This window comes from Wolffia australiana, chromosome 9 (assembly GCF_029677425.1).
Source record: "Wolffia australiana isolate 7733 chromosome 9, ASM2967742v1".
Lineage (NCBI taxonomy): Eukaryota > Viridiplantae > Streptophyta > Magnoliopsida > Alismatales > Araceae > Wolffia > Wolffia australiana.
The window spans coordinates 18348333-18375745 of NC_135843.1; the positions used below are offsets into that span (position 1 = coordinate 18348333).

A 27413-nucleotide genomic window follows, 5' to 3' on the forward strand; every position below is an offset into this window, starting at 1 on the left:
TTGACTTAAGCTGCTTGTTTATAGCTTTACCGTGCTCACTAAAATCATAGTTTTTTAGTCTCAAATTTCTATTCGTACCTCTAATTCTGATCTTCATCCCCTTTCTTCATAATACAGAAAACGTAGCCTATTTTTATTTTGAGTTTTAGCTTTACCTGGTTCAGTTCAATCATATTTTTTGTCTCAAACGTTCATCTCACCTATAATTCCTAACATCATCCCTTTCCATCATAATACAGAAAACATAGCCTTAATATATTCTGAGCTAAGTTTCTTGTTTATAGCTTTACCTGGCTCAGTCAAGTCATACTTTACTCATCTCCAATTTCAATTCCTACATCTAATTCTGAACTTCATCCCGTTTCGTCCAAATACAAAAAATATACCATTATTTCATTTTGACTTAAGCTGCTCGTTTATAGCTTTGCCTGGCCCAATCAGAACTTAAGTTGTTTCTCATTGGGAGCCTCTCTCTCTCCCCTCACCTACTTTTGTCCAAATCTTTGTAACTTTCCATCTTTTTAAAATATAATTAAATCATCATATTCTTGCATATTTTCAGACCCCGATTAGTGTTGTATGGGAGCATGAATTGAGAGAACCACATAGAAGAACATGGTTAGCTGATAAAACGTAAAATACAACAACCCTTTCTTGAGCTAATAAGAAATTTTGTTCTCATTCGGCCTGTCATAAAATGGATGGTTTACTTACATGCATATTGTTCATCTATCACGACGTCACCACCATGTGACGACAAGTCATCTTACGGTCATAGCACATCGTCACAATCTTTAATGGGGATGTCACACGTCCGCGTGGTTGGCAACGTCGTCTTTGATGGAAATATATGTGGTCAGCAAGCCAATCACACATTTCAAATCTTGTTACATTTTAATTATTAAAACATATTCATTATAGTGCATGTGTGATGCTTATAATGAAGTCCATGAATACATGATCGGACTTTGTGAATTATGATGAGATCGTAATACAGAGATCACTAGTATTTAAGGATGTGTTCTAAATATTCTTATTCGAATGATACAAGAGAAGGACATCAAAGTATTCAGATAGAATAACACTATCTAGTCTCACTCATATGATGAGTATGGCCGATCCCATAGCCATTAGTGTGGAGACGCTAAGGATAAATAGTGGGTGCTCTTTATTAGAAAGAGTTCACTGAATTGATCACTATTAATCCCTGATTCGTATTATACCAAACTATCAATCATTTTGATTCATGGCACGGTTGTATAAGTGGTCCTTAGACCCAAGACACCAAAGACGTCTTATGGATGGACAATTTTACTTTGACTATGGCCAACGAGTCACAAACCATGGGATTCTAGACGGTCTTAGTTCGGGTGCATCAAGAAGTTTGTGAAGACGATTGAGTGGTCAAGATGGGATCGTCCACCCTCAGTATAAGAGGTGACAGCTCAAGGAAGACGATGCGATGAAGTCCTTGTCCAAGGCAATGAAATATCGGAGAAGAGTTCTCAGATGATTTCCAAATGTATCAGTACTAATTCGGATGACTGATTAGGGTTTGACAGTTGACCATACCCTAAGTCGTATTAGGAGCATCTAGTGTGTCTTACCTATAATTCTGAACTTCATCCCCCTTTCCTCACAATACAGAAAATGTAGCCAATTTTTATTCTGAGTTTACAGCTTTACCTGGCTCAGTCAAATCATAGTTTTTTTTTGTCTCAAATTTCCATCTCGCCTATAATTCTGCGCATCATCCCTTTACATCATAATACAGAAAACGTAACCTTATAATATTATGAGCAAAGCTGCTAGTTTATAGCTTTACCTGGATCAGACAACTCATACTTTTATGGTCTCAAATTTCTATTCATACTTTATACATTGACAACGCAGGGACATGACAAGGCTGACTGCGTTGTCTCCAGTACTTTCCTCTTATCTCAGCTTGTTGATGATCCTCACAATCTTCTGCATTAATTCACCTCCGGATAGGCTTCAGCAAGTGTTTATTCCCAACACATTTATTTCTATTTGAGAGAATTCATGATACTCTATCATGGGCATGGCTGGATAAACAGTCTAAAGACCGATGAGAAAGAGCATAAAAAACTCATGCACGCATGCCCAGACGGTGCGAGTTTAAGTGGTGGAGGAGGGTTGGAGGAGGGTCTGAAACTTGACCCGGCGCTTAACGCTGCCGAGGCGTCGGTAGCCGATGCCGATCCTGCTGTGCAGGAGTTTCATGGCGAGGTCGGCCCGGCCGGCCTTGCGCAGCGCGTTGAGGAAGAGCGTGCGCACCCTGGCGGGCACCTCCCGCCCGCGCTCCACCATCCCGTCGGCCAGCCTGCACGCCTGCGCCAGCCTTCCCGCCGCGCACAGCGCCCCCATCATCTCCTCGTACGCCCCCTCCGCCACCGCCCCCCGCGCCGCCATCTCGTCCACCGCCCTGCACGCCCTCTCCACCTTCCCCGCCGCGCACAGCCCCCGCGCCATCGCCGCCGCCGCCGCCGCCGTGGGCGCCACCCCCGCCGCCACCATCTCCCCCCACACCCGCATCCCCTCCTCCGCCCTCCTCCCCTTGAACATCCCCTCCACCAGAATCGCGTACGTCCGCGCGTCCGCCTCGCACCCCTCCCCCGCCATCCGCCCCCGCAGCGCCGCCGCCTCTGCCGCCCGCCCCGCCCGGCACAGCGCCGCCATCGCCGCGTTGAAGCACGCCGCGTCGGGCCGCGCGCCCCCCCGCGCGGCCGCCATCTCCTCCAGCAGCGCCACCGCCTCGTCCGCCCTCCCCGCCTTGCCCAGCCCGTCGATGGCGGCCGCGTAGGCCACCGCGTTGCCCCCCCACCGGCGCGCCCACTCGGCCGCCTCGGCGGGCCGCCCGGCGCGGCACAGGCAGCCGACGACCGCGCCGTGGGTGACCTGGTCGGGCTCCAGCCCCTCCTCCCGCATCCTCTCGAGCATCTCCATGGCCCGCGCGGCGTCGCCGGCCTTGGAGAAGCCGTCCAGCAGCGCCGTGTACACCGCCGCGTTGCGCCGCACCCCGCGCGCGGCCATCCGCCGCACCACCGTCGCCGCCTCGAAGGGCCGGCCCTCGCGGCACAGCCCCGCCACCACCAGCGTGCACACGTGCGGCGGCGCCTCCACCCCCCTCTCCTCCATCTCCTGGTACAGCGCCGCGCACCCGCCGTGGTCGCCGTCCGCGTACCGCGCCTGGATCACCGTCGCGTACGAGATCTTGTCCGCCGCGCCGCCCATCTCCGCCAGCAGCGCCGCCGCCGCCGCCGTCTCGCCGGCGCTGCAGTGCGCCTTGATGACCACGTTGTAGGTCACGGCGTCGGGGGCGGGGCCGTCGCGGCGCATAAGGTCGAACACGCGGCGGGCGGCGGCGGGGAAGGAGGCGTTGACGAGGGCCGTGAGGAGGCAGTTGAAGGTCTCCACGGAGGGCAGCCCGCCGGAGGCCTTCATCCGGCGCCACACGAAGAGCAGCTCCTCCACCAGGCCCATGGCGCCCAGGCTGCGCATCAGCGCGCCGCAGGCCGGCGGGGGCACGGCTAGGGGGCCGAGCCCGCGGACCAGGGCGCGCGCCGCCGCGTCCCGTTCGGCGGGCGGCAGGGCGGCGGCGGCGAGGAGGTCGAGGAGGGAGACGTAGGCGGCGAGGCGGTGGCGGGGGAAGCGGGGCTGGCGGGCGGCCCAGTCGAAGAGGCGGAGGGCGGCGGCGGGGCGGTCGCGGAGGTCGGGGCTGCGGAGGGCCTCCGCGACCAGGCTCGGGGAGAGGCGGACCAGGAAGCGCCGGCAGAAGGCGTCGAGGTCCGAGTCGGGGTCCGCCGAATCGCGGAGGAGCGCCACCACGCGCCCCACCCACGGCGACGGCTGCCGCGGCCCCCCCGCCACGTCCGACAGGTCCATGAACGCCTCCACCCATTCCGCCGCCGGCGCCGCCCCCGCCGCCGACGACGACGACGAGCTGTGCCTCGCGTAGAGCGCCGCCGCTCGGGCCAGAGCTCTCCTCATCTACCACCGACGCAAGTGTAGCTTACTCGAGACATAGCTCACAGTGAAAAATTAGAGGAGTCTCTAGAGAGAGAAAGAAGAGAGATAGAGGAGGGCAGGTCAGAGAAACTTCTTCCTCTTCTTGGGACGCTCGGTGAGAGAAGCTGCTAGCAGTGGGAAGGACGAGATTTAGAAGAGGATGGGTAGAGAGAGAGAGAGGAGATGTTTAGAGAGAGAAAGAGTACCCGGATGGCCGCAAGAGAAGGCATCCACGCCGGTTTGTAGTTTTAAGGACTGGGCTTCGACCGATCGAAATTTTGTTCAAACAATTCAGTATAAAACATAACATTCCAGTAATTTTTTAAAGACTGGTGTACGAGGAAGCTCATACTTTATGAAGATTATTTGTACTGTGATATAGATGAAATTCTGTTGAAATAGTTTGAATTTGGATGGGAGAATTGAAAATCACCCATTATTATGTAAGTTACATAAGATTGAAGACATAAATTTATTCTTAAATATTTTTAAATAATAAGGTATGACCCTATGAGTTTGGGGAAGAGAATGATCAATCTACATTATTAAGAAATCATTACATTATTATCATAGGCGTTGCAGATGGAGGGCATCCCCACTTGAGACCACATCATTACCGTGATTCCACGGGGTGATGTGGCATGACAACATGATAGGATGTCCCCAACGCCACATGCCGATGATGTCATAGGCATCACCGATGGAGGATGTTCCCATTTGAGATCACATCATTACCGCAACCCACCTGGATGTCGTGATGTGACGGCATGATAGGACATCCCTGACAACACATGACAATGACATCATGGTTGTCGACGATGGATGACATCCCTGTTTGAGACCACATCATAATCGTAAACCAACAAGAGAATGGGATGTGAAAGCTTGATAGGACATCCCCAACACCACATGCTGATGACGTCAAGGGCAGTCGCCAATGGACGACATCCCTTTTTGAGATCAGGGTGATCACTTCTCATTTCTACAGGAGTGTAAAAGAAGGTATTCATTTAGATAGAAATTTACAAACCTTAGTGTGCAAAACTTCATAGACATTGGTCTCCCTTGCTCTGTCCTTCCTCACCAAACGATTTGGGGTCTGCATATGAATTATTCATATTAAAAAGAATGAAATATGTCTTACTAAGAACTGGTTGCAGTGTTTATAGTGATAGCAGTAGCTTGTCGTCCCATAAATCTTTGTTGATTGTAGCATTTCGCGCATGCCACTTGGTTTTGTACGGCCACAACCAACTCTTTATTAAGATTCTGTTGTATGTGATGATGGCCTGACCAGTGGAGTACAATCTCTTTGGTGGGGAAGAAGTCAGAGAAACTAACAAAACTCTAGTTATCTTCGCCAATCGAGGTGATTGCAGTTCCCGAGTCTCCTTTTAGCACGAGAATGCATAAGACGTAGGAAAAAATGAAGCAGAAATGTAATAACTCACATTTTTTTAGTCCAAGAGCAATCATTAGTGATGGTGGATCACATTTCAATAAGTCATATTTCAGGACCCTCCTTAAGAAGTATGGGGTTCACCATAAGATGACAACTCCTTACCATCCCAGGCCAATGGCCAGGTTGAAGTTAGCAACCAAGAAATTAATAAGATCCTTAAAAAGATCATACAGCTGAATGGTAAGGATTGGAGTGAACGATTACCCGATGCACTATGGGCTTATAGAACTGCCTATAAGGCACCCATTGGGATGTCCCCTTATAGGCTGATATTTGGTAAAGCTTGTCATCTTCCAGTGGAGATCGAGCATCCCACTTATTGGGAAATTCTGAAATTAAACCTTTCTTTCGAAGATGCAAGAAAACACAACATTTTATAGTTGCAGGAGCTGCAGGAGTTGAGGAACGAGGCATACGAGAAATCAGTGATTTATAAATCCAAAGTGAATGATTTTCATGACAGTAAAATAAATCGGAGAAATTTTTATGAAAATCAGAAAGTTTGGCTTTATAACTCTTGATTGAAGTTATTTTGAGGAAAGCTTAGGAGCCGTTGGGATGGGCCATGTATTATAGTTAAACTGTTTGATTACAGAGCTGTTTTGGTTTCCAATCCAAACATAGGACAACAATTCAAAGTAAATGGTAAGAGATTATAGACATACCTGGGACTCAAACCTCAACCGAAAGGAGTTATGTTGGACCTACAAGATGATCAAGCGCATGATATTGCACAAATCAGTCTTCTTAGTTACTAGATTTGCTTCCGAACATTTAAACTTGTGGCATTTACCTTTGACATTCTTTTGCTTTTTGCTTTTATTTTCATAATCACTAAAAGGCAATCATATGCATATCCTTGATGACCTTCACAATATCTTTCACTAGGAAGTCTAATATTGACAGGGCTCCAACAAGGTGAGACCAACTGAACGGAGCAAGCATTCACACGAACAAGTACCAACTCATTCCGAGTTACATGACCTATGTAACCATGGTTTACAATTTATTTTATCTTTCTCTTTATTTGCTTGCATTAGGGACAATTCATGTTTCAAGTATGGGGGAAAAATTGTTTTCCAAAAAGTTTAATTCCTTGCCTCCTTTCAAGTTGGGGGATATCATTCACTTGTATGAATTTAATCATGAACATCTTGGAGAATCTCTCACCCCATGTCTTAGCAACGTGAGTATAGAAGTTAGGATCATCTAGTGGATCAAATACATCTCTTAATAGTAGGAGCCACGGTCTAGATGCATGTGTTTTTCTTCCAAGTAGCTAGGATATCTAGTAGGGTGAGAAGCAGAAATTAAACTCTGAGCCGTAGCATAAAATTTATGAACTCATGTGTGGTCTCCTTCATTATACTTGTATCATCCAAATTTTATTAAGTTGGATTGGTGGAGCATACTCCAGGCCTGCCTATTTGGGAGTGGGGACTAAAAAACTAGCGTCTAATAGAAAGTTGGGGTACGATGATACCATAATATGGTCATGACTAGTATTCAAACATATGTTCAGAATGTTCCTATTCCATATACACTTAAGGTGGACATAAAACTATCCAGAAATAATAGCTCTATCTGACCCTAATTTGATATGTATGGTTGATCTCATGACCATTAGAATAGGGACACTATTGACTGAATATTGATAAGTACGTCTATTTGGAATAATATTATTTTTTAATCCATATGAATCACCATAATGGCACTATACTTAAATAAATCAGGTTGATTAATTTCCTAGTTTTGTAAGTGGATCTTAGACGTGAGACACCATGTGCATGAGTCTCTATGCTTTCACTACACCATACAAGTCCTTCGTTAGGGGATACAAATCATTTTTTCCGCATATAGCAGGAGTAAAAAATGTGATTGAGTGGTCTAGATTGGATTGTCCAGCCTATGTATTATATGAGACTAACCCAAGAAAAAAGAGTTTATGGAGATCACGTTCTCCAATGATCTCCATTACACATCAGTACTAGCTAGAATAACAAATTAGGAATTAATGATTAACTATAGCCTAAGTCATTCAGGAGTCTTGTGCGGCTAAATAGTTTTACCGATATTAGTAAATAGTTCATGAGAAAGCTCAATCACCACTATATATTGTCTCAATCACGAGGTGCAGCTTTGCGCCAAACTGACTAGAAACTTACTTATTCAATTCGGTCAACTCAATCCCTAAATATATATTTGGCCATTAAAGTCAATATATATGTTAACAAAGTGAAGAATAAGCTTGTCCTATACATATTATATATGTTAACAAAGTGAAGAATAAGCTTGTCCTATACATATTATATAATTTAACAAAGTGAAGAATAAGCTTGTCCTATACATATTATATATGTTAACAAAGTAAAGAATAAGCTTGTCCTATACATATTATATATGTTAACAAAGTAAAGGATAAGCTTCTCCAATACATATTATTTGGCCATTAAAGACATTAATTAGAGCGCTACTTAGGTCTAGAGGGTACATGTACAATTGGACCTTTTGGACTGGGAACAATCAAACAAGAGCAAATTGGGACAACCAGTCCGCCATTCAAGGATGGGCCTACGAGTTGGGCCAGATTTTTTCTTAGGGGCAATCAATATCAGGACAGGAATTAATTGCTTAATCAATTTATATTTTATTTTGTTTTAAAAATCAACCTGGCTCTCCCCGCTCTTATGTGTTTCAATAGATGTAAAGAGACATACATGAAATAAAGACAACATGAACAAAAAATAAGGAAAAAAAAAGAGAAATGAACAAGAAAATATCAAGGAAGACAAGAAATCTTTAAGAAGTAAATAATAAATGACAAATAAAGGAACAAGAGAAGATAAAATTAGAAAGAAAGACAAACTAATATTCATTATTTTGTGGTGATTTAAGGTCAACGTGTAAGAATGTAATAATTTAGTTTTAACTAGAATATGAAGAAGTATAATGGATATTAAATAAAATAAGATTTACAGGGTTTTAGAAAATAGCAAGAGTTTTTGAAAGTTATGAGATTATCCACTAAACATGAATGAAATCAAGTAAACTTTTAACACACAATATGATAAAGGTGTTGTGGGCTATTTTCTCCAGCTCCAAGATTCAATTTTACCTTTTCCTTATGTCTCTATTTATAAGGATAAGCTTCTGATGCTCCTACACAATACATCCACTCAAGAAAAATCAAATAAACTCTCATAATAAAATCAATTTAATCTCAATACTAGTAATGGAGAGAATCAATGAGAGAGTTTCATTTAGGCCAGGCTAAAATGTGTAACACACGACTTTTGCTTTATTGAGGTTCCATCGAGATCTGCTTTATTATCACCTGGATCAATTTGTTTATCTGATACCAATGGATAAAATATAGAAAGAGAGAAGTCAGGTAACTGCTGTGAAGTGTCAGACAGTAGGGGTCCCATAAGTTCTAAAAAATAATCGTGGACCTTGATCTTCTAACTCATGTTGCACTCTTGCCAGTAATCCTTCCATTGGATTGTGACTTTATCACCTTTAATTTTCATGTCAAACAGGATATGTCTTGTACATGAAAGCATTACTAGAAAATTTGGCTTCTTTGTGCATTCCAAGTATATGGATAATGTTATCTTTTTAGGCCCTTTTGACTATTGATCCATCAGCTAAGTGGGTGAAATTCCAGGTATTTTTCATTGACTTTCACCCATGATCTCATTTTATTCCACTTAATGCCTATGTCATCCACACATCAAAACATCTAACCGATATTAGAAAATAACAACTTAACTTGTGAGAAGTGGTTTGGGATAAGTAAACATAAAAAAATTCAAAATAATCAAATAGTGTAGAAATAATGCAAAATACATAAAATATATCAATAAAGTGAATTATATGATAATACTGTAAACACAGGTGACATGCTGGAATCGTCGAGGAGAATGGGAAAGCCTTGGACAACTTGAGTGAAATGTGGTACAATATTTGGGTGATATGAACGTTGCGATACATGATTGTAAAGTTAAAAATGGTGAGGGAGAAATGGAGAAGAAATGAGAGGAGGTTGATTTAATGTAGGCCCTCTTGGTCTCTTTAAAGAGTGACCTGATCCTTGGGGGGGACTCATAGTAGAATACAATTTCTTTATTTGAAATATCACTGGGCACATCACTATTTTATCCCCTGTTTATAGATGAGTCATAGGACACATTTTGGACATTATTTGAATCAAGAGATAGAATTTTCATATACAATAGTTGACCTGGGTCGTGAGTCAACCCAATCTTGTATAAACGTGGTGTTCTTACCCCTACAGTTGCTTGATTTGGTGAACCGAGAGGTGTTACGGGCATCCCTTTCTTGGCCTCCCTTGTAAGTTGAAGGCCGTTTAGGATTGTTGAGTGATATGCCTCTTAAACATGGACCTCATTCTAGGTGGTATCTTGGGCTAAAATTTGGCCTTCTTTTTCATATCCAGCTAAGTTCAAGTAGGAGCCAAAATGGATTTTTAAACTTGATCAGGGGACCCCTTCACAGTGATTTATTTGTTTCATGGTGAAAGGCATCAATGGATGTACAAGTGATAACTAGGAGTGATTTAGCCTTTTAAAAAGTGATAGCTAGGAGTAATTTAGCTATCAACTACATATAGTGGCACACAATTTCATCATTTTTAATTTACCTGCCTTTACTTCATCTTGGGTTGGGTACATTATAAAGGATAACATCAACATGCACATAATTGGCGATCCAAAACTTTCTTAATTGGATTGTATATTCCATCTAACTCTTCCACTTCTTTATCTAAATTGGATTCCACTCTCATTTTTTCTCCTTGTGAGAGTACCTTCAAGCCGTTCATGTGTCCGGCTTCTAGACGAGATGACGCCACTCTGGCTATAGAATGTGGGCTTGGAGGGCCTTTAACCCATTAGGAAATAAGCTACTACCGGGCCACCTATCTATTTAGGAGAAGGGATGCGGTCCTCACGCGCTCACTGGCAGGCCAAGGACAGGAAGGCCAGATCCCCAAACGGAGCTGCGGGCATGGCGGATGACGAGGGCGAAGAGCAGCACTACTGGGGGCCGTCCCCGGACGAGGAGACCTTCTACAGCTCTCACGGCGTGCGAGGGAGCAAGTCCTTTTACAAATCCCCGCGCGGGGCGACCCTCTTCACCCGCGCCTGGCTGCCCGCCGGGGCCGCGCCGCCGCGCGCCGCCGTCTGCATGGTCCACGGCTACGGCAACGACATCAGCTGGACCTTCCAGTCCACGGCCGTCTTCCTGGCGGGCGCGGGCTACGCCTGCTTCGCGCTGGACCTCCCCGGCCACGGCCGCTCGGCGGGCCTCCGCGCCTTCGTCCCCAGCGTGGACGCCGTCGCGGCGGACTGCGCGGCCTTCTTCGCGCACGCGCTGGCGCCCTTCCCCCCGGCGCTGCCCCGCTTCCTCTACGGCGAGTCGATGGGCGCGGCCATCTGCCTCCTCCTGCACCTCCGCCGGGAAGGGCAGGAGGAGGAAGAGAAGCAGCAGGCCGGGTGGGCGGGGGCGGTGCTGGTGGCGCCGATGCTGAGGCTGTCGGACAGGCTGCGGCCGCCGTGGCCGCTGCCGCAGATCCTGAAGGTTGTGGCGCGGGTGGCGCCGGAGCTGGCGGTGGTGCCGACGGCGGACCTGGTGGAGGCGTCGGTGCGGGTGGCGGAGAAGAGGGCGGTGGCGCGGCGGAACCCGCGGCGGTACGCGGGGCGGCCGCGGCTGGGCACGGTGGTGGAGCTGATGCGGGTGACGGAGTACTTGTACGCGCGGCTGGAGGAGGTGAGGCTGCCCTTCCTGGTGGTGCACGGCACGGGGGACGCGGTGACGGACGCGGGGGTGAGCCGCGCGCTGTACGAGCGGGCGGCGAGCGCGGACAAGACGGCGGAGATCCTCGACGGCCTGCTGCACTCGCTGCTCTTCGGCGAGACCGACGACAACGTCGCCCTCGTCCGCCGCCTCATCCTCGACTGGCTCAACCGCCGCACTCCTCTTCCCACCGACTAACTCACCCGCTCCCTCTCCTCCTCTTCTTCTTCTTCTTCTTTGATGATGATCGCTTTGTTTATGCATACATGCTTGGTGTGCTCGGGCGCTCAGCATGATCGCAATAGATAGAGGTAGTGAGAGAGAGAGCGAGACAAGAGGGGGGCAGAGAGAGCAAGATGCAGAGGGGGAGACGGAGAGAGAGCAAGATGCATGGTGGAGAGACAGAGATCAAGATGATAGATCAATAACTTAAAACATACCTTCCATTGATGAATCTCCTTCTTCTTTTCTTCTTGAGGGTGGAGGGTCCTTCTTGATCCTTCACCGACGAGTTTCTTCCTTAGGACGATGGCACCTCGAGGACTCTCTCGATGGTGGACCAAGGGGACCCGAAAACTCCTTAAAAAGAATCCCAATGGGATTCGAAAGGGTGGCAGTTGCAAGCCCCTCCATCAAGGGCTTGCAACTGCCGGTATACCAAAGGTTGCAACCGTTAAGAAAACAACGGTTGTAGCCCACTTTAATGGAGGAATTCCAACAATCTCCCACTTGGGCTACACACCTTGACTTTCCATATTTAATGAGCTCAAACGGTTACTATTTCTCAAGGTACAAATATTCATCTCGTCCATCAACATATTTAGCATAGGACTGAACAGCTTTCATCACATTATTGCGCAATTAAGCCACCACAATCACTAATGCTATAATGTAGAATGACATAGATTAAATTTTTATACGAGTCCCACTTTGTGGAGATCTTATAAACAAAATGGATAAAAGAAACTTTAGTTCTGCAGAAAATGTATACATGTCCACATTAAGAACACTTCATACAAACTCCCACTTAAACTCACTATTCTTCCCAATGAAGAATGCCCATGTGAGTAGTATGCTCCATAAATGTTTTAGGCAATACACCTTTCGTAAGCGGATCCGCAATCATTGAGTTTGTTCCAATATGCTGTGTAGACAATTCTCCATTTTGTATCCTTTCCTTGACAATTAAGTACTTGATGTCTATATGCTTAGACTTTGTCAAGCTCCTATTGTTGTTGGAGAACAGAACGGCTGACTTATTGTCACAATATATCTTCAACGGTCTTTCACCACGATCTAGAATTCAAAGCCCCGTGACAAAATTCCTCAACCATACTCCATGATTAGATGCCTCGTACATAGCAATATATTCCGCGGCCATAGTGGATGAAGCTACAAGTGGTTGCTTTACACTCCTCCATGAAATGGCTCCTCCAGCCAACAGAAATATATAACCTGACGTGGATCTTCTTGAATCTTGGCATCCAGCAAAGTCAGAATCAGAATATCCAATGATCTCCAATTGATCTGACCTTTTATATGTGAGCATGAAATCCTTAGTTCTCTGTAAATAGCGCATGACTCTCTTGGCCGCTATCCAGTGATCCATTCCTGGATTGCTCAAATATCTTCCAAGCACTCCAAGTATATATGCAATATCCGGACGCGTACAAACTTGGGCATACATCATACTTCCAATAACTGATGCATAAGGAATAGTATGCATTGCTTTTGCCTCCTGATTATTTTTAGGGCATTGACTAAGATAAAATTTGTCTCCTCTTGATACAGGGGTATTTCCTGGTTTGCAATTTTGCATGTTAAACCTCTTAAGGATTTTATCGATATAGGTCTTTTGTGATAACCCTATAATATTTTGAGTCCGATCTCGGTATATCTCTATGCCTAAGACAAATGAGGCTTCACCGAGATCTTTCATCTCAAAATTCCTTGACAAGAATGATTTGGTTTCACTCAATAATCCCATATCGTTACATGCAAGCAAAATATCATCCACATACAAAACTAAAAATATGTACCTACTCCCATTGAACTTATGATATACACAATTATCAACTTTATTCATCTCAAAACCATATGAAATGATAACCTTATGGAATTTGTGATACCATTGACGAGAAGCTTGCTTGAGTCCATAAATGGATTTCCTTAATTTGTAAACCAAATTATTTGAATCTTTGGACTCAAAATACTCTGGTTGCTTCATGTATATCGTCTCCTCAATGTCTCCATTGAGAAAGGCGGTATTTACATCCATTTGATGAAGCTCAAGATTGTAATGTGCAACTAGTGCCATTATTATTCTAAAAGAGTCTTTTAAAGAAACTGGAGCAAAAGTCTCTTTGTAATCAATACCTTCCCTTTGAGTAAATTCTTTGGCTACGAGACGTGCTTTATGTCTCTCCTTGTTACCTCTTGAATCCCTCTTGGTCTTGAATATCCATTTACAATCTATGGATTTTGCACCATCAGGTAGTGGAACAAGTTCCCAAACGCCATTATCATGCATGGATTTGATCTCTTCCTTCATGGCATCAATCCACTTTTGAGAATCTGAGCTTTCCATGGCTTGACGGAAGTTGATTGGGTCATCTTCCTCGATGCTCATGTCTACTTCATGCTCTTGAAGATACACAAAGTAGTCATCCGGAATAGCTCTCTTTTTCTCTCTAGTGGATCTCCTTAATGGTATTGATTCTTGAGGTTGTTGAGTTTGAATTTCAGGGTTGGAGGATTCTTGATTATCATCTTGTACTTGAATTATTGTTTCACCAATGTCATAAGATTTTTCTTTATCTTGAGCATTGTTGTGAACAATAGGAGGCATTGTTAAACAATCCTCTTCAAAGACGATAGTTCTAATCTTATCTCCCCCACAAACTCATCATCCTCAAAGAATATAGCATTCCCCGTCTCAAAAATAGTTCGAGTTGTAGGATCATAAAATTTGTATCCCCTAGATCATTCGGAGTATCCAACGAAATGGCAGCTTAATGTCCTAGAATCAAGTTTCCTTTCATTAGGCTTATAAGGTATTGCCTCATCAGGACAACCCCAAACACGTAAATGTCTTAGACTAGGTCTTTTGCCCGTCCAAAGCTCATAAGGGGTTTTTTCTGTTGCCTTTGTTGGTACTCTATTAGTCAAATAAACTGCTGACTTTAGCGCTTCACCCCATAATGGTTCAGGTAAAGAAGTCTGGCTCATCATGCTTCTTACCATATCCTTGAGTGTACGATTTCGTCTCTCGGCAACACCATTCATGCTAGGAGATCCTGGCATCGTGTATTGAGGGACTATCCCACACTCTTCCAAATATTTAGCGAAAGGTCCTAGACGTTGTTCTCCCGATCCATCATTTCTGCCGTAATATTCTCCACCACGGTCAGATCTAATGGCCTTAATCCTTTTGTTGAGTTGATTTTCAACTTCAACCTTAAAGTTTTTGAACACGTCAATGGCTTGAGATTTCTCATGAATGAGATACAAGTAACCATATCAAGAATAATCATCAATGAAAGTGATAAAATACTGTCGGCCATTCCAAGAGGGTATAGGAAATGGACCACAAATATCAGTATGAATCAATTCTAAGATGTCTGAAGCTCGATATGAACCATATTTTCTAATATTTGTCCGTTTTCCCTTAATGCATTTTACACAGGTGCCAAAATCCTTAAAATCTATGTAATTAAGAATTCCATCTGACACAAGCCTTTCAATTCTCTTTTGAGAAATGTGGCCTAACCTTTTGTGCCACAAAAATGATGAAATCTCATCACCCAACTTTCGCTTTGTACCAACCGTCCTTAATTGAAAGGAATATTCTGAAGAGACTTTAGTGTCAACCAAATACAAATTATCATAAGCTCCTAAATTTCCTGTACCTAGAAGTACAGAATCCTTATAAAGACCAAATTTTCCATCCCCAAATGAACAATTGTAACCAGATTTGTCCAATACTGAAACGGATATTAAGTTACGTCCAAAAGATGGCACAACAAAGGTCTGATTTAAAAGCAAATGATAACCAGTTTTAAAAACGACTTTAAAGACTCCAACGGCTTCAACCTCCTTCGCTTTCCCATCACCTTGATAGATGAACTTTTCACCGCTATTTGGTTTGCGATGGCTGAGTCAGCCCTACAAGGATACACTCACATGAGTAGTGGCTCCAGAATCTACCCACCAAGTGTACCTTGGTACAGAAGCTAAGTTAACTTCCGAACAAACATAAGAAAGAAAAATACCTTTCTTCTTGAACCATTCTATGCGCTTGGCACAGTCTTTCTTCATGTGTCCACCTTTCTTGCAGAAGAAGCAACGCATCTCCTTATGCAGCTTCTTTTTAGGTGGAACGCGAGCAATATGTTTGCCCTTCCTTTTTCCCTTATCCTTAGATTTGTCAGAAGAAGCAACTGTAAGATGAGCACTTTCACATTGTTCTGACTTCAGTCTCTCTTCCTCTTGCACACAATGCGAGATGAGCTCATTCAAGGACCATGGATCCTTTTGACAATTATAGCTCACCTTGAATTGACTGAATTGATGTGGGAGAGAGTTTAAAGCCATGTAAACAATGGATTCCTCCGGAAGTTCCAAGTTTAATCCCTTTAATTTGGAACGTATGTGAGACATTTCCATAATGTACTCTCGTATATTGCCTTTTCCTGTATACTTCATATTCGTAAGGCGATTCATGAGAGTACTAATCTCAGCTCTATCTTCTTTATGATACCGTTTCTCAATTTCTTGAATGAGAATTTTGGCATCTGTTGCCTCTTCCGCTAAGGTGTCCCTTAGGGATTCAGGAATGGTGCACTTGATTACCATTAAGCACATCCTATTGGACCTTTCCCATGTTTCATGGGCCTTCTTTTCTTCAGGAGAAGAAGATTCCTTTATGGCCGGTGGTTGTGCGTTCCGGAGGGCATAATCAAGATCCGAAGCACCCAAGTACAATGATAAGAATTCCTTCCATTTCTTAAAGTTTGCACCACTTAACATAGGAATGGAATTCAAATTCGTTACAAATATCAGAAGATTTTGAGCCTAAATACAAAGAATAAATAAACTCACATAAGAACGAAATCAAAATTTACGTCAACACCAAATGGTGAAATTTGGCACAAGTGATCAAATGCAACATCAATTTCATCTTTGGATGATAATCAACTTTCGAGCGATCCACTTCGTAAGATAGTTAAATTCAAACAATCATAAATAATCATTGGTAAGATCTCCTTTGGGATGACTTATCCTGATCATTTACACATAATGATCGTTAAATTTTCTATCATGAACATGGCTTACATTCGGCCAAGCACTCATTTTCCTTTGGGCCAATAAGTGCTTGCATGAACAAAATCATTTCTTTATCTTAGTATTTTAAGAAATAACTAAGGTTGATATAGCCATCACATTGCATGCGAAAATACTAGATCCATTTCAAATTTTAGTGACCTAGTGTGCAATAAATTCTGCCAAATATTTCCTCTCCTTTGGGTTAGGATATATTTGCATGAATTAAAAAAAAGAAAAGACTTTAAAAATAACAAGGATGTCATTTTAACATAAAAGAATTAAAAATATATATTATTTTGGAAATATTTCAATGTTGCATTCAACCTTTTCTATGCCGATATAAACTCTAATGGGCCACTATTATAAGGCCAATATGAACATTAAAAAAAATGTCATATATATTTCCAAAGAAAAGAAAAAAAAACTGTTTTGGGATGGTTTTGAAGATGACCTTATGCCCTTTCATGAAGCCCAATTCGGATGGACCTTTCTTAATGGGCTATATTTTCAGTTCCTTTTAAAAAAGAAGAAAAATCGATGCAGGAGGGGGGGCCTTGAACCCACGACCTCCCCCAACCCACCATTCTCTCGAACACCTTAACCAACCCAGCCACCATCATTTTACGAAAATTGGTATATTTAATATAATATAAACCATAATAGCCTTCAAAAAAAAAACGAACCGAAAGCTGCGAAAACTCAATGCGGAGACGGATTATGGAGATCCAAAACGATGAAGATCATCACTCAGAGTGATCGATTTTCGTCGACCTATCATGCTCTGATACCACTTGATAGATCAATAACTTAAAACATAACTTCCATTGATGAATCTCCTTCTTCTTTTCTTCTTGAGGGTGGAGGGTCCTTCTTGATCCTTCACCGACGAGTTTCTTCCTTAGGACGATGGCACCTCGAGGACTCTCTCGATGGTGGACCAAGGGGACCCGAAAACTCCTTAAAAAGAATCCCAATGGGATTCGAAAGGGTGGCAGTTGCAAGACCCTCCATCAAGGGCTTGCAACTGCCGGTATACCAAAGGTTGCAACCGTTAAGAAAACAACGGTTGTAGCCCACTTTAATGGAGGAATTCCAACACAAGATGCATTGGGGAGAGAGAGAGCAAGATGTATAGGGAAGACCGGAAGAGAGAGAGAGATAGATAGGAAGAAAGAGAGATCGCAAGATGCATCGGGGGGAGAGAGGTACAGAGAGAGAGCAAGATGCATAGGGGAGAGAGGTACAGACAGAGAGAGAGAGAGCAAGATGCATAGGGGGAGAGAGGGAGAGAGCAAGAGAGGTACACACAGAGAGAGAGAGAGAGAGAGAGAGAGAGAGAGAGAGAGAGGGAGAGAGAGAGAGAGAGAGAGAGAGAGAGGGAGAGAGAGAGAGAGAGAGAGAGCATGATGCATAGGGAGAGAGAGAGAGAGAGCAAGAGAGGTACAGAGAGAGAGCGAGAGATGTAGGGATAGAGAGAGAGCAAGAGAGGTACCAAGAGAGAGAGAGCAAGAGATGTAGGGATAGAGAGAGAGCAAGAGAGGTACCGAGAGAGAGCAAGAGATGTAGGGAGAGAGAGCAAGAGAGGTAGGGAGAGAAAGAGCAAGAGAGTTGGGGAGAGAGCGAAGGAGCAAGAGAGATAGGGAGAGTGAGAGCGAAAGAGGTAATGAGAGAGATAGAGATAGGGAGAGAGATAGCAAGAGAGACAAGGAGAGAGATATTAACAGAGAAACGGATCTTGAGAGATATAGGGAGAGAGAGATTGCAATAGAGATAAGAAGAGAGAGAGATCAATAGAGACAGGGAGAGAGTTATAGCAAGAGAGATAAGGAGAGAGAGAGTTCAACATAGATAGGGAGAGAGAGAGAGAGAGAGAGAGAGGCCCAGAGAGAGAGAGAGAGAGACAGAGAGCGAGAGAGAGAGAGAGAGAGAGAGAGAGAGAGAGAGAGAGAGAGAGAGAGAGAGAGAGAGAGAGAGAGAGAGAGAGAGAGAGAGAGAGACAGAGAGAGAGAGAGAGAGAGAGAGAGAGAGAGAGAGAGAGAGAGAGAGAGAGAGAGAGAGAGAGAGAGAGAGAGAGAGAGAGAGAGAGAGGGAGAGAGAGAGAGAGAGAGAGAGAGAGAGAGAGAGAGAGAGAGAGAGAGAGACAGAGAGAGAGAGAGAGAGAGAGAGAGAGAGAGAGAGAGAGAGAGAGAGAGAGAGAGAGAGAGAGAGAGAGAGAGAGAGAGAGAGAGAGAGAGAGAGAGAGAGAGAGAGAGAGAGAGAGAGAGAGAGAGAGAGAGAGAGAGAGAGAGAGAGAGAGAGAGAGAGAGAGAGAGAGAGAGAGAGAGAGAGAGAGAGAGAGAGAGAGAGAGAGAGAGAGAGAGAGAGAGAGAGAGAGAGAGAGAGAGAGAGAGAGAGAGAGAGAGAGAGAGAGAGAGAGAGAGAGAGAGAGAGAGAGAGAGAGAGAGAGAGAGAGAGAGAGAGAGAGAGAGAGAGAGAGAGAGAGAGAGAGAGAGAGAGAGAGAGAGAGAGAGAGAGAGAGAGCGAGAGAGAGCGAGAGAGAGAGAGAGAGAGAGAGAGACAGCGGGAGAGAGAGAGAGAGAGAGAGCGAGTGAGAGAGAGAGAGAGAGAGAGAGAGAGAGAGAGAGAGAGAGAGAGAGAGAGAGAGAGAGAGAGAGAGAGAGAGAGAGAGAGAGAGAGAGAGAGAGACGGAGAGAGAGACCGAGAGAGAGAGAGGGGAAAGGGGAGAGAGAGAGAGAGAGAGGGAGAGAGAGAGAGAGAGAGAGAGAGAGAGAGAGAGAGAGAGAGAGAGAGAGAGAGAGAGAGAGAGAGAGAGAGAGAGAGAGAGAGAGAGAGAGAGAGAGAGAGAGAGAGAGAGAGAGAGAGAGAGAGAGAGAGAGAGAGAGAGAGAGAGAGAGAGAGAGAGATAGGAAATCTGGTCTGGGCCTGGCCCAAAATTTGATGATTTGCCCTTTATTACATTAGACAGCCTTTACGTAACGGGGAGCGGAGAGCCCCCTTGATGGCTTGATCTGGTCTGCCGAGATCTTCCGCTTCTTGCTCAGATTTCGCTACCCCTTCTGCTCCTCCGAAGAGGAGGAGGCAAGGAACAAGGGTGGTGATCGCCGGTTTGGAGCGATCTTGGCGGTGTTGTCGATGCAAGTGCGAGAACTCGGCCGGCGTCGATGGCAAGCTATCTCGCGCAGTTCCAGTCAATCAAGAGCGCCTGTTCCCGCCTCATCATTGCAGGTACTCTTCTCGCCCTCAGTTATTCCTTCGTTTCTCCTCGGCGGATGGGTTGGATTCAATCCGGAGCAACACGGAATTCTCTGGATCTAGTTCGTCTCTCGGCTTAATTATTTATTTGATTGGCTATCTGAGGCTTCTTTGTGGCCCTATTAGCCCTGGTCGGCTGAAAACTCCCGTTTCCGATGTCTTCCGAAGTCACATTAGGCTAAATACGTTTCCTTTTTTGTCTGAATTTTGTGCCTCTCGCGAAATACGTTCTTCCAATCTCCCTGTCCATGGCTGCCTGCCGTGAACGATTTTTTCTGCTGAACAGCTTTCCACTCCTGATCTGATCATGATTGTACCGCTTGTTTGGAAGAATGCAGTGCCGATATTTTCAAATGATCGCGGAGTTAATGATATTTTGATGACAATTGTTTGGAAAAAGGCGATTGTGAGTTCATGTAGAAAAGTTTTGCAACTTGGATGAGGCACGCAGAAGGTGTTCGGTGGACTAAACGGGATGCTGGTACATCTGCCTGGCTTCTTGCTGGAGCCTCTATGATGCGGAAAGGAGTTGGGATTATCCCAAATATACAAAATGCCGAGAATTTTTACTTATACGGTGCCCGCGTCCTTGATTTCCTTAAAAAACCACAATTGGACTAAACTCATGAATATTTTTTAAAAATGTATGCTCTACCATATTTGTTTATAACCCTACCTTTTTAAAATTTTATCTCTGCCATTTTGCCAAGTGCAGTATTAGTTTCTTGGGGGCGAAATTTGTGTTCTTCAATCTGATGTCCTTCAGCCTTCATCAATCATCCCATAAATAACACTTGCCCAAAGTTTTTCTTCGCAGTTTCTCTGATTTTTGGGGGTGTTCTTTTGGAACATCGGTTCTCTTTCTTTGTTATGGCGTCAATTCTAATCCCTGAAAAAACATTTTTAAACTCATCTAATTTATGTTAATTGGCCAGTGTCCCATGAGAGATCGCCCGAAAGAACTTTGTGCATCTACCACATCTGCGTTACGTTGCTGTTTCAATTTCTTGGTTCACTTTTGTCCTTGTGATGCTTATTCTTTTGGGTCGTTTCTGTTAGATTTTAAAATACAATTCCATGAAATATTGGTAATCACACAATCTAGTTTCATGGTTAGTCAGGCAAACATTTTCGTGTTGCTAGGTTCCTTAGTTGCAGATTACTTGGTAATGCTCGTTGCTTTTAAAAATATTTTCAGTGGAGGATGTAAGTGACTTGTGGCCCCTCGTGAAAGATGCATTTGAGGAGCGAACTCCATTCAAAAAGACTACTTTGAATAATAAGACTCATATTCCTATTCATGTGGAGAATCTTCCGGCTGAGTTCATTCTGACCACTGATGCACGACTTCGTAGCCGTTTTCCTCAAGAACAATCAGTGTTTTGGTTTCGAGAGCCGTATGCAACAGTGGTTCTTGTGACATGCGAGGTACAAGATTCAATGGCCGATTGCTAATCTTATTTTTAATCGTTTACGGTTCACATATGGCTGTTGGCTTCTATGTAGGACCTTGATGAGTTCAGGACGATTTTAAAGCCAAGGTTGAAACTCATCGTTCAAAATGATGAGAAAGAGTGGATTATTGTATTTGTTTCAAAGGCTCACCCAAGCAACGATCAAGCATCCAAGATGGCTAAGAAGATATATGCAAAACTTGAAGTTGACTTCAATATTAAGAAGAAAGAAAGGTGATGGGAATCGATTGTTATTCTTTATTTTCTGTCCTTTGTCTATGTCTCTTTTATGCCGTTATGTTTTTTACATACCGAAATGTTATCCGGTTGCACTTTTAGTATAAAGGGTAGATGACTGCCATCATCTTCTGTTATAGAATACTAACTTCTTCCTGTTTGTTCTTGCATGCGTGTAGGTGCTGTAAGTTTGACCTGCACGGAACTGAAGCAAACATTTGGGAAGATTTAGAAACGAAAATCTTGGAATCCATTAGAAATACGTTGGATAGACGGATTCAGTTCTATGAAGAAGAAATTCGCAAGCTTAGCGAGCTGCGTTTTATGCCGACGTGGAACTTCTGCAATTTTTTCATTCTTAAGGTGCATCGTCTCCCCATTGCCACATAGTACAACTGACACAGTTAAACTCCTGTTTTTTCTTTTTAAGGTGCATCAGCAAGAATTTGGTTGATATTTCCTTTTTTTTAAGCCATTAGTGATCCAAAATTATTACTAATGGCTCCAACGACTCATATATTTTCCTGTGTTTCCAGGAAAGCTTGGCTTTCATGTTTGAGATGGCTCATCTTCACGAAGATGCTTTAAGGGAATATGATGAGTTGGAATTGTGTTATCTGGAAACAGGTGTTGGATTGCTTGTCAGATTTCCTGAATTTCATAAGATTTTTGTTATTTATTCTTGGAAAATAATTATGTCAATGAGAAACATTAGATCTGCTTATCGAACACCTCTTACATAACTCATTATGACTGCAATAATGGTCCTTAACTTATTTCATTTATTCTTAGGATAGTTTCAATATTATTAGGATCCACTGGAAGCTATGAATCTTCTCTACATTTGACTGCTTTAAGAGTTAGAGCTTTGTTCCCAAAGAATTATTTGTTTAGATTTTGAGGATTATCGTGGAAATTCTCAAAGAAATTCTCGTGGTTTCTGTTCTTTGCCAAATTTCAGTTAACTCTTCTACGATCAAAAGGAGGGAGTTTGGAGGATGTCAACAGGGCGATGATCAAGCAGCTCTTCTCAATCCAGACTCCAAACCGCTAACTCAAATTGTTCAAGAAGACTCTTTTAGGGAGTTTGAGTTTCGACAATATCTTTTTGCATGCCAGTGTAAGGTGCACTGTTTTCTTCAGTTGCCGGATGTTTTCTTGTTTATCATCTCATTCTTTTTCGGTAGATACTGCGTAGTTTTTTACGTACTTGTGGTAAAAGACATTTGAAACATCCCTGCAATTAATATAGTTTTTTTTACAAAATTATATCATAGTTTTTTTATGGTGTCGTTAATTTGCAAGTTTTCTTTGACTTATTTATTTCAAAGGTAATATTGAAATAAAATAACTTCTCAACATTTTACTTCTAATGTGAACTTCTTTTCTGGCCTTTGTTGAGATAACGTGTTGAATTTTCAGCTGTTAATTAAACTCTCTCGCCTGGTAGAGATTGCTGTCCGGGGCCATTCGTTTATGGTTAGTTTCTCAAGGACGCTAACATTACACGAGGTATTTAATTCTTAGCTTCCTCAGCTTCAGAGTTCACGAGTATTAATCCGTACAATGTTTTTTCTGATTTTTCCAACATTTGAGTTTTACCTTTATTTTGTCTCTAGAATGCGCTACCATTCTGCTTGAAAGAAGTGTGGACAATAAGTGCCTCTATGGCTTTAATCGACTTAATCAATTCCAAGTATGATGCTACACTTGTGACTCCTGATGTCGATAAAGAATGCGGCAGGCTAGTCGGCTATCTTTATTCACTTGCACGAGTTAAGGTTAGCTTCCAATGATCTTTACCATTCATGTTGCCCATTTCAATTTCTAGCGCTAATTTGACTCTGACTTGACAGTTAATGCGGGTGGCATATTTAATTGGAAATGGAGTGGACATAGAAAGAACCCCAGTTAACAGGTGCTGCTGAGTCTCTCTAACTAGTCTTACCCTCTTTATCTTTCTTTGATTCCATCAGCTGCCCAGTTTTCTGGATTCTAAATACACAGATAACATTTATATTTATAACTCTTTAATGCTCTGACTATACCTAATTTCATTCTGATACGAACCACATTCCTTTTCTGTGAACAGTGCAGCACTAAGCATGCTTCCCTGGCCAAAACCAGCGTATTGGCCTTCAGTTTCGCTGGGCACTTCTCCGGAGTCACTGTTTGCAGTTGAGGCAAGTTCTTGTCAACTTTCTGTTGTATTATTATTATTTATTTTGAGAACGTTACTTTCCAATTAACTTTCTATTTTTCATGTAGACAAATGTCGAAGCAAAGACAAATGCCAAGTTCATGGGAATCGAGAGAAAATTACTGCCGCTTGAACCCTCGTCGCTTTTAAGAGAAGCCAATCGGAGAAGGATCTCTCGTTCAGTTGGGAATGCATCCGAGTTACACGAAGGTTTTTCAGAGCGAAATGATGGGTTAGTTTTCACGGGGAAGTAATCCTCAATATCTGTTTATTTATGATTTTCCATTTTTCTCTCTTAATTTATACTCAATGGCTGGCAGTTTAGATCACGGTAGACTGCCGGTGGGTCCTATATCGCGTGCATACTCGTCACCCCTCAACTTTGAGAGCCCCATGCCTCTTGATCAGCCTATGAAGTTGTGCGACATCCATGCTGCTGCAAGAGAAGCGCTGCGGCGCACCATTTCAGATGCTACTCTGTTGAAGACTCTTTCATCCGTGGAGCAGTTTGAGGTAAGAAACATCGCTCGACCACAGAGAACTGGATAGATGTCTTATTTTTTGCTGGAATTTCAATAGGCAAAATTCATTGAGCTCACGAAAGGCGCTGCAGAGAACTACCACCGGTCATGGTGGAAGCGACACGGAGTGGTTCTCGATGGAGAGATCGCAGCAATCAGCTTCAAGCATGGAAACATCGATCTTGCTGCCAAATCATATGAAAAGGTCTGCGCTCTTTATTCAGGAGAAGGCTGGCATGATCTGTTAGCCCAAGTACTGCCCAATTTGGCCGAATGTCAAAAGCTTCTAGACGATCAAGCAGGGTATCTGCTATCTTGCATCAGATTGCTCTCTTTGGGGGAAGGTCTTTTCTTGAACAATGAACGTCGGGGTTTCCAGGCTGAAGTTCTTCGTCTTGCTCGAAGTGAGACAAGGGAACCTCTGCCACTGGATGTTTCGTCATTGATCACCTTCTCAGGAGATCCTGGCCCCCCTCTTCAGCTCTGTGATGGGGATCCTGGCGTTCTGTCTGTGACACTGTGGAGCGGGTTCCCAGATCATATCACTCTTGAGTCCCTCAGCCTTACCCTGATACCCACATTCAGCACGGATGAACAAGTTAAGGTACAAATTACAACTTTTGACAATCTCATCATTAATTGTAAGTTTCATGTTTGAGGGATCAATCTTTTGGTTGCAGCCTATAAAACTCTCAAGCAGCACTGATCTTAAGCCGGGTATGAACTTAATTAAACTTGAGCTGCCCCCTCAGAGGCCAGGGTCCTACGCTCTGGGTGTTCTCACTGGGCATATTGGGACTCTACTGTTCAGATCACACAGTTTCTCGCGGTCAGGTCCTCCTGACAGTGAGGATTTCATGAACTACGAGAAGCCGACTCGCCCTGTTCTCAAGGTTCTTTAGGCCTCAATACTTATTTGCATTAAGAAAGGTGATTAGGATCAATCTCTTTTGTAATTAATGTGTGCAGGTGTTCGAGCCCAGAGCCCTGGTGGATATCAGTGCGGCTGTTTCTTCGGCTTTACTGATGAATGAGACTCAGCGGGTTGGGCTGGTGACAAAGCCATTGGATTACCCTTTGAAGGGCGCTGTGCTACAGATAGAGGCTGGTCCTGGGCTTGTGATTGATGAGATGGAGCTTGTTGAAGTTGAGAGCACAGATAATGTAGAGAGTCCGTTTGCATCCTCTTTGAGAATTCATGGTGGTAGGGTTACGTTGCCGGATTGGGCCAGCAACGTCACCAGTACCATCTGGCTACCTGTTCGTGCTGTTTGCGAGGAACTCGCAAGAGGAACATCGACAGGTTGGAGTTTTTATTGCTTTTTTTTTTCGTCTGATTTAGAAAATGATAAATCCTTTTGTGGACTTCTATAAAGGTTCAACTAGTCAAAAGCAGAACATTGTGGATGGTATGCGGACGATCGCCCTGAGACTTGAGTTTGGAGTGGCTCACAACCAAATTTTTGAAAGGTTTCCCAACTGAATCTCTTGATTCTCTTTAGAAGCATTTATAAACTGTGGAGAACATTTGTACATTCATATTCATTCATCAGCCATTATGGAAGCATCATTCATCTTTTCCATTTTAATGTCTAAATATTGTTGAAATTTGTACCTACGCAGTACACAGAGATATTTTTTTTCTCATTTTTTGAACTTTTATGTCCAGGACCATCGCAGTGCATTTTACGCATCCATTTCATATATGTAGCCGTGTTGCTAATAAGTACAACGGCGATGGTCTGCTCTTACAGGTGCTCTCTGCTCCATTCTTGTTGACGCACTTGTCTGATGGATGAAAATAGTTCTTAATTAACGTAAATTTACAATTACGATGGAGCAGGTTGAAATCCATTCACTGGTCAACGCCAGCCTAAGAGTTGACGAGGCATGGTTGGAGGTCCAAGGCGAAGTACTCGTCGTGGGAAAAGGTGATGGAAAGCCCATTTCCACCTCCTTCCCCCTTGTCCTTACGCCATCATCCTCCGCAGGCGTGCTATTCAGCATTCACTTTGGTAAAATATTCACTTTCTCTTAGATTAGTAGCTTCGAAAACAAGGTTGGTGAACTGTGTAAGGCACAGGTGAGTCGGATGCACTGCAAGTGGAAGGAGTGTTGACCCTGGAATATGGGATCAATGGCGACAAGAGAAGAGGGGCACATGAACCCATTGGTGCGTCCCAGGAGAAGCTTCTGTTCAAGAGTGTGCTCACGGTGCAGAGGCCGGTTCTCAATCCTTGTCTTTCGGTTGGCTTTTTCTCACTCCCATCATCCAGTCTACGAATGGGCCAGCTGATCTGCATCAAGTGGAGACTTTCTAGGCTGAAGAAGCCCGACGACGCGCCAGCCCAGGTAGCCACATTTCTTTCTTTCTGCTCGCTTTCATCCATATTAGGCATGTCGTAAATGAGTTGGATGATGATTTGTCCTCCGTTCTGTCTCTTACTGTCATCAGTCATCTGTCATGACCTCAGAACAGATGAAGGGGTAAAGTCTTTGTGCCGTCTGTTCGATTCAGTCATCTGGGTGCCGCTTATTGATCCTAGATTTACGAAAGCGCAGACTCTGTAAAGGATGACTAATCAAAATGTTGTTTCATTTGTCCATCATATTACATCGTCTGTACCCGAGCCTTAGTTGCATGTTGCATGCAGACTGAGATTCTCTATGAGGTTGATGCAAACCCGGAGAACTGGATGATTGCGGGGAGGAAGTGCGGCCATGTGTCGCTTTCTGGGGTTCAAGGTTTGTCTCTTTCCCACTGCATGAAGTCTCTTTTGAATACAGTGTAGACAGTGGTGGCTGACTTAGGGTTGGGTGTGGCAGGGTCAACAGCCGTGGTGATGGTGAATTGCTTGGCACTTGTGGCTGGGCATGTGCATCCGCCACAACTGGCACTGCCGGGCGTGCAGGCGGCCACTGTGAGTTACGATCCGCCGGGGCCGCATCTGGTCTGCGTCCTCCCTCCTGTGCTCAGCTCCTCCTATTGTGTTCCACTGCCTTAATTGTTATGCACACCCATTGTTTCACTTCAATTTAATTATATCGTGTAATCTAGCTCTCATTGTCTTTCTCTCTCATGTGCCCTAGTTGAAGTGAAGTTAAACGATTGAATA

General features: G+C 43.9%; 3 protein-coding genes across 3 annotated transcripts; 2 read left to right on the plus strand and 1 right to left on the minus strand.

Annotated features, from left to right (window-relative positions):
• Positions 1-2005: 2005 nt before the first annotated feature.
• On the minus strand, positions 2006-4311 carry LOC144707994 (Pentatricopeptide repeat (PPR-like) superfamily protein). Its single transcript, XM_078581285.1, has one exon. It carries the CDS (start codon positions 4009-4011, stop codon positions 2140-2142), a length of 1872 nt encoding a protein of 623 aa, XP_078437411.1. The 5' UTR covers positions 4012-4311; the 3' UTR covers positions 2006-2139.
• A 6124-nt stretch (positions 4312-10435) lies between these two features.
• Positions 10436-11598, plus strand: LOC144707927 (alpha/beta-Hydrolases superfamily protein). The gene has a single exon (XM_078581204.1). The coding sequence runs from the start codon at positions 10451-10453 to the stop codon at positions 11504-11506; it is 1056 nt and encodes a 351-aa protein (XP_078437330.1). The 5' UTR covers positions 10436-10450; the 3' UTR covers positions 11507-11598.
• Positions 11599-19617: 8019 nt separating this feature from the next.
• CLUB (TRAPP II complex TRAPPC10/CLUB) lies at positions 19618-27370 on the plus strand. Its single transcript, XM_078580703.1, has 21 exons — positions 19618-19858; positions 21084-21313; positions 21392-21573; positions 21756-21939; positions 22113-22203; positions 22538-22701; positions 22999-23088; positions 23196-23357; positions 23433-23494; positions 23669-23759; positions 23845-24008; positions 24097-24289; positions 24356-24901; positions 24978-25190; positions 25267-25600; positions 25674-25767; positions 25967-26051; positions 26141-26312; positions 26381-26649; positions 26952-27042; positions 27124-27370. Exons 1-21 carry the CDS (start codon positions 19795-19797, stop codon positions 27300-27302), a joined length of 3660 nt encoding a protein of 1219 aa, XP_078436829.1. The 5' UTR covers positions 19618-19794; the 3' UTR covers positions 27303-27370.
• Positions 27371-27413: the final 43 nt, after the last annotated feature.

What these genes read in the sequence shown, in the direction of transcription:
- LOC144707994 (XM_078581285.1), bottom strand. Translation starts at nt 4,011, where the DNA reads ATGAGGAGAGCTCTGGCCCGAGCGGCGGCGCTCTACGCGAGGCACAGC.
- LOC144707927 (XM_078581204.1), top strand. Translation starts at nt 10,451, where the DNA reads ATGCGGTCCTCACGCGCTCACTGGCAGGCCAAGGACAGGAAGGCCAGA.
- CLUB (XM_078580703.1), top strand. Translation starts at nt 19,795, where the DNA reads ATGGCAAGCTATCTCGCGCAGTTCCAGTCAATCAAGAGCGCCTGTTCC. An exon ending in CATCCGTGGAGCAGTTTGAG is followed by an intron (nt 24,290 to 24,355) that starts GTAAGAAACATC and finishes GAATTTCAATAG; the next exon opens with GCAAAATTCATTGAGCTCAC. An exon ending in GCGATGGTCTGCTCTTACAG is followed by an intron (nt 26,052 to 26,140) that starts GTGCTCTCTGCT and finishes ACGATGGAGCAG; the next exon opens with GTTGAAATCCATTCACTGGT.